This window comes from Vespa mandarinia, chromosome 22 (assembly GCF_050613455.1).
Source record: "Vespa mandarinia isolate Hongniang chromosome 22, ASM5061345v1, whole genome shotgun sequence".
NCBI lineage: Eukaryota > Metazoa > Arthropoda > Insecta > Hymenoptera > Vespidae > Vespa > Vespa mandarinia.
This window is the reverse complement of record NC_140831.1, coordinates 2,692,501-2,700,000: the sequence shown is the minus strand read 5'-3', so window position 1 is coordinate 2,700,000 and position 7,500 is coordinate 2,692,501. Positions and strand designations below refer to the sequence as shown.

The window sequence follows — 7,500 nt, the reverse complement described above, 5'->3', positions numbered from 1 at the left end:
AAGAAAAAGATTCTATTAAAGTGATAATAAAAATAATAAATTTGACGATATTGATAAATAATGAAATAAATAATGAAGATTATTAAAAAGCGTGAAATTATTTTATTAATATATTTATTACAAAATTTTAAATGTTTCTCATTCACTCTTTCTCCGACGATATTATGATTAGATCTTTGTTTTGCGAAATAATATAGCTTTTAAAATCGATAAATAATTATAATACATAAATACGTACTTATTATGATATGTTAATAATCACTTAGTTAATTATTTATGAAAATGCGTTTATGGGTTTTCTTGGAAATAAATTATTCCATGCGAATGAAGAAATAGATAGAGAAAGAGAAAAAAAAAGAGAGAGAGAGAGAGAGAGAGAGAAAGAAAGAGGAAAAGAGGATTAAGATCCTTCGATCTATCTTGGATCTAAGGGAGTGTTCGTGTATTTATTTACGTCGATCACGTACGCTTTTAGAATATTCAAATAAGTACGTCCAAAGAGGAAAGTTCGTTCATTGCATATCTTTATATTGGCTTTTTCTTGTTTTTTTTTTCTTTTCTTTTTTCTTTTTTCTTTTTCTTTTTTTTTCTTCTCTCTCTCTCTCTCTCTCTTTCTCTCTTTCTATCTTTTCTTCCTTACGATTAAGTCGATCCTTGTTGCGTAAAAGAAAAGAAAGAATTGAGAAGTCGTACGTCTAGACAATGTCGGATTTAGCTATCATAGGTGCCCGTAGCATTAGAAATATTTATAGTAAACTCATCGCTATATCTCTATTCCTTTCTTTCCGCCCCACCCCCGCCCTCCAGATCTCCCACCCCCACCCCCCCCAGCCACCCATCAATTTGCCATTGAAATAAATCAGATTAGATAATATTTTTATTAAAGTGCTTTTTATTCGTTAGAATTTTTCTTTTTTCTTTTTTTTTTTTTTTCTACTTCGCGTGAATGACGAATCGAAATGTGCAACATTACAAAATTCGATCTTACAATATTTCATTTTGATATTGTGACGAAATGTCGAAATAAAAATTATATTATGTCGAATCGATGGATGATATTAAAGATGGAATTTTATTTTCCACAACATGGACTTTGTTTTTGTTTATTTATTATCTTATTTATTTATTTATTGAATTTTTGGTCGCGTCTCAATCGATCCTGCGAGAGGTTCCTGTTCTTTTTTTTTTTCTTTTCTGTTTCTTCGGCTTTTTTCTTCTCTCTTTCTTTCTTTTCCTCTCTTTCTCTCCTTTTCTTCTTTTTCTCTTTCTTTTGTTTTTTTTCTTTTCTTTTCTTTTCTTTTTTCTGTTACGGGGCCCCATAGACAATCACCTAAGCCGTCTCTCCGTTAATCCGTCACTGTGTCTGGCTAAAATGGAATAATACAGTAACGGCACAATATGCCTGGAAAATTTATTAGAACGCTACTCTGTCCCGGTCATTCGAATATTTCACGATACGACGATAGAATTGAAAGTATTTTTCAAAAACACGTTTCAAAAGTCTTAAGATTATATATATATATATATATATATATAGGAAATAATGATTTATTTATTTTGATTTATCGTTTCGAGGACCGCATGTTTTTTCCTTCTTCTTCTCCTTCTTCTTCTTCTTCGAACGAAATCAATTATCAATTATTTATTTATTCTTAGCACTCGATAAAACTTGTTGATGCTGACCACGTATCCTCTTTAAATTTTATTTCTTTATACTACGACTTCCGGTAATATTCCTACGAGGAATATAATAAGTTATCTTTGGTCTTTCGATAGAAAGAAAAAAGAAAAAAAAAAAAAAAAAAAAAAAAAAAAAAAGAAAAAAAAAACAAATATATAAAGTAAATAAATAAATCGATCGATCGTTCAAATTGATTTGTCAATTGCCATTGTAAAATTCACAACATTTGTTTTCTATTCATATATCAATTGAGAATTCGTTCAAAATCAATATAAAATGATATCTCCATTTTAATAATTCTCTTATTTATTTTATTTTATTTTATTTTATTTTATCTCTCTCTCTCTCTCTCTCTTTTTTTTTCTTTTTTTTTTTTTTTTTAAAGCCGTAATACATTATTTTAGATGATTTCCTTTTACACTTTATTTTTTTTTTTTTTTTTTAAATCCTATGTTATTAGAATTATTAATCGATATTTATAACCTTTAGAAGAATGTGTATATATATATATATATATATATATATATATATATATATATATAGGACGATAATTGTATCGTTGAATGGTTATAAGTATTTACAATTTTTCTATGTCTTTTTTCTGTATTTTTCTTTTTTAATTTTTTTTTTTTTTTTTGTTCCTCCAATTCATTCTCAAGACAAAACAAAGAAGAAAGAAACGAATTATTGTGATTTTAATTAATTAAAATTATTGTAAATTTAAATTAATTTAAATTAATTTTTAATAACACGAATAAGATCGAAATAATAGACACATTGTTGTTTAATTGTTGTTTATATTTCGGTTAGGTAAAAGCTATATAGTTCCATAGTAAATCTATAGTATAATACGTAAAATCTTTTACGATTTAAATTTAGACTGTGACATTTGCTCCGTTCATTTATTCGAAAGCCCACGACGTTATCTGTTTCCCGTTCTGTTTCTTAATTCTCGACATTTAGTCTTTCAAGTAGTAGTATAATAAAATCGATTATAGATCGATCGATTTTATCGTCGGCCTAAACAATTGGTTCAACGAACGATGTAATCAAAATATAATAGGAATAATTTATGGGAAAATACAATTAATGGAAAATTTACGATTTAATTTATTTCTTTTAATTGAATAAAATAAATAAATTAAAAAAATTGTTCGTCCCTTATGAAAAACTTATGAAAAACTATTGTAATATATATATCGTAATAATAATAAAAAAAAAAAAACATTAGACATTTATCATGATATATTTGTACCATTGTATACGTATTAATACCTCTATAGAATAATTTATTATTTAATTAATCGACGATTAGATACGATTTACTCGTGATAATCGATTAATTTATTCGTGATAATTAACGTCAGAACGTACGTAGTTTCTTAAATTGTTTAGTTCGAACAGATTCACTGTTCTAGAATGTCCTTCGAAATTGATTTTACGTAATTCGAGTAAATATATTCGATCGTGTTTTGTAAAGATCAAAATAATATTGCGTAATATCGAACGAGTCGAGATTAAGACAGCTGTTCATAACTGATGTGTTCTAACAGATGTGTGACCTATGACCTCCTATGACTCGTGTTAAACTTATTAATTTTCATCTATCTACATATATACGTAAGTACACACATATATATATATATATATATATATATATATATATATAATTATGTACAATATCGATGTATTAAATTTAATTGTCATAATTTAATTATTTCTCTCTCTCTCTCTCTCTACCTATCTATCTATCTATATATCTATTTCTATCTCTTTATCTAAATTTCAATGGATTAAAATAATAAAGAAGTAATTCTAATTACAATTATACAATTGTAAATTATTGTATACAATTGTATACAATCGCATTGTAAATTATATATGTTATAATTTATTATATATTATACATCATGTGTATAATATATTGTATATAGAAGATATGTATATAATCATGTATATAACTATAATATATTATATACATTGCATATACTAATAATACATTGTATATTATTATACGATCATTCTATAATCCATTAATACGTATACAATTATAATTGATTATTAATACAAAGAATTACGATGATTTGAATTTCTAAATAAAGGATTCATCGATATTAAAGTACACAACTTACGAACTTATTTTTTTTTCTTTTTCTTTTTTTTTCTCTCTCTCTCTCTCTCTCTCTCTTTCTCTCTTCTTTCTTTTTGGTTTTTTTTTTTTTTTTTAATCGGAAAACATACGAAACCTTCCCTTTGCGTTCTAATTAACGCAACATTCTATCCGATAGATCGTTATGCTTTTATAAATTAACAAGAACAAGACAAGAGCATTTTCGGTGGTTTAATAGAGTTAGAATTTTGAATAAAAGTTGATGAGTGTAAAACTTCGTTTCCATTTCGGCGATTCTCATTCGTGGAAATAACGAAAAGCGGGACGAATGATCCGCGCAAAAGTAATGGTCTTGAAAGTTTTCATCGTCGTTCTCGTCGTCGTCGTCGTTCTCGTCGTCGTTGTCGTCGTTCTCGTCGTCGTCATTGCTAGTTGGTAGAAATAGTCCATTCAGAAAAGAAAGATTTTTCAATATTCCACTTCTTCCAATCGATTGCACCATTTTATCGTTCGTTACAAAAGTATAAAATATAAAAATAAAGAAACTTCGATACGGTAACGTTTAAAATAGATTAAAAAAAAAAAAAAAAAAATATATATATATATATATCACAGACGTGTTGTATTTGATTTGATTTTTGAGATTTTTAATATAGATGAAATGAAAAAAGAAAATTGTGCGCGATTGAATAAAAAAAATGAAAAAAAGAAAAAAAAAAAGAATGATTGAAAAAGAAAAAGAAAAAAAAAAGAAGAAATAACGAAGCGAAATAGTATGATTAATGAGATTATTTTATGTCGATCGATTCGTTGAAATCCAAAAAAAATTACTTGCAAACTTCGATGATGTCATTTATGTACATATACACATAATTATTATATATATTATATATATATATATATATATATATATATATATATGCATAAACGAAATAAATATTAATTCTGTATTATGTATATATATTTTTTATTATTATTATTATTATTATTATTATTATTATTATTATTATTATTATTATTATTATTATTAATATTATTAATTATATATATACAAATTTTAATTATATTTAAATAATAATAATTATTTAAATTTGTAATATAAATATAATTACATGTATGTATGCATAAACGATACGTTTTTATTTCTATTTGTATTTAATCAACGGAGCGAATGATAAAAAATTAATCTTTCTCTCTTTCTCTTTCTCTCTCTCTCTCTCTCTCCAAAGTCTGACGTAACACTTAATCGTGAGTAAAATTTAATGCATAAGTTATAATTAGAACATATTCGTCGTATTTTATAACTGTCCTATTTCATACAAGATATACATTGACATAGTTTTCTTTCATCTTGCTCGTATATCCTTGAATGAATCATTTTTCATCGCGTGCGCGCAGGTTACTGTTTATTTCTTTTTATATATATATATATATATATATATATATATATATTTTTTTTTCCTTTTGATCGAATTTTTTTCTTTATATCTTTCTCTATACTACCTTTTTAACTTTTATTTCTTCGTTTCATTATTTTTTCAAATTGATAAGTCTTATCAATATCGACCTATCCCACGTCGTGCAGATCGTTATAAGAAAAAAAAGAGAAAACAAAAAAAATAAAAAAAGAAAAAAAAACGGGAGAAATGAAAAAAAGAAAAAAAAACCGGGAGAAATGAAAAAAAGAAAAAAATATCTTAATTACTTCGTCTTCAAATGAGTCAATTAAAAAAAAAAGAAAAAAAAAAAAAGAAAAAAAAAGAAAACAAATGAAATCAATTCCAAGTCGAAATCTATTGCATAATCCAATTCTCACTCGAATTTATTTACTTTTATATAATAATTATATAAGAATACAAATAAATAAAAATCTCGAACGAGAGAAAACATCGCGAATATTTCTTTCTTTATTTCTTTCTCTCTTTCTTTCTTTCTTTCTTTCATTTATTTATTTATTTATTTATTTATTTATTTATTTATTTATTTATTTATTTATTTATTTATTTATTTATTTATTTATTTATTTATTTATTTATTTATTTATTTATTTATTTATTTATTTATTTATTTTGTTTTATCCCTCTCTATAAGAATGAAAAATAATCGAATTAATAATGACCATTGCATTATACATAAGACATCTGTCATAATAAAATATATTGTAACGATAAAAATGAAAAATATTTTATATATTAAAATATCGATATAAAAATATTATAAATATACACGGTGTCGTGAATTTTCTTTTTATTTATTTATTTATTTTTTTTTTTTTTTTGTATCAATTCGTACCCCCTATCGTCCCCACTTTTACCATCATCGTCTTACTAAATTATCTAATCCATTCCTAATAAAATATATATTTCGTTGAATATTGAATGTTCTTGAAAAAAAAAAAAAAGAAAAAAAATAAAAAAGAAAAAAAAAAAAGAAAAGAAAAGAATTCGTACATCGGTGTTAAACGATAAAAAAAAAAAGGAAAAAGAAAAAAGAGAAAAGAAAATCCTTTGGAATAAATTTACCTCGATTCTATCGGTGATCCATAATCCTCAGCCAATGTGAGATCTTCGAATGCAAGACGATATTCCTTCAAGACCATGAAACTTTCAGCCCTACCAAGTAACGCCAAAGGCAAGGAGTAACCTCGATCGACCGTCTTGCACTTGCCTGCAACAAATACGGTGCATTATCGATTTCTAACCGGACCTTCACGCTTATCAGAGTCGATCTATCATTGTCACGCGAGGCTGCTTAAAGACAAGAGGCCGGAAGTCTCTGGTGGTTGTGGATGGGTGGGATAGGTGGGTTGAGGGTAAAGGAGGGATCAGGATAGATAGATAGATAGATAGATAGATAGATAGATGGGGTGATATGGAGAGGGGATGGATGGATAGAGGGATGAAAAATTTATCGTTCTTGATTCGTCCTTAGAAAATTAATGCGACCTTCCTTTGCTTTGAACTTTCTTACATCTTTGCAGTGTCGAATTCTCGACGTTCCTACGTAACGTAGGTCTTCCTTTTATCCAATCTCTCTCTTTCTCTCTCTCTCTCTCTTTCTCTCTCTCTCTCTTTCTCTCTCTCTCTCTCTCTCTCTCTCTCTCTGTCTTTCTCTCTTTTGTGTTTCTCAACTTAACGATCTTAAAGAAGTTTCTTACCGGTGATAGGAGCTCGTAGGATCGCCTGACTGAATAGAAGTAAAGCTTTCTCATGTTGTCCCTCTCTAGCAACTTGAAATCCCTCAAGTCTTTTGACCCTTGATATATTTGCATCCTTGTCTCTATAAAGTAGTTTAACATTGGTCAAAGTACCGCGTATTACGTCGTTGAGTTTCTCGTCGGTGTAAATGCACTTTAAACGATCTACATCGTTATCGATACGTCCGAAGATCTTTTCGATCCATATATCGCCAACGGCGTTTATCGCGTAATCGGTAAAATCATGAAAGAAACCCTTTTTCCCAGAACGTAGGGTCTCCGATGAACAAAGATTACGATAATATTCCTCTTCCATTTTCTTCTTTCGTATTCCTATCACGTTGTCGTTGTTGTTGTTTTTTTTTCCCCTCGCCACCCCCGCCACCTCGCACACCCTCCCTCCGTCTATTTCGCAATGAGAAAGGTAAATAGATAGATAGATAGATAGATAGATAGATAGATAAATAAAAAGAGAGAGAGAGAGAGAGAGAGAGAGATAAGGATATAGATAGG

General features: G+C 27.3%; 1 protein-coding gene across 1 annotated transcript in view; it reads right to left on the bottom strand.

Annotated features, from left to right (window-relative positions):
• Positions 1-7,500, bottom strand: part of LOC118447959 (protein-lysine N-methyltransferase SMYD4) — a 43,734-nt gene that overhangs the window by 35,738 nt on the left and 496 nt on the right. Inside the window, exons 1-2 of the mRNA XM_035880538.2 lie at positions 6,949-7,500; positions 6,314-6,458 (exon numbers count right to left, since the gene is read on the bottom strand). The exon at positions 6,949-7,500 is cut by the window's right edge and continues 496 nt beyond it. Of these exons, the coding sequence (XP_035736431.1) occupies positions 6,314-6,458; positions 6,949-7,303 (500 nt within the window). The 5' untranslated portion in view covers positions 7,304-7,500. The remainder of the gene's footprint in view (positions 1-6,313; positions 6,459-6,948) is intronic.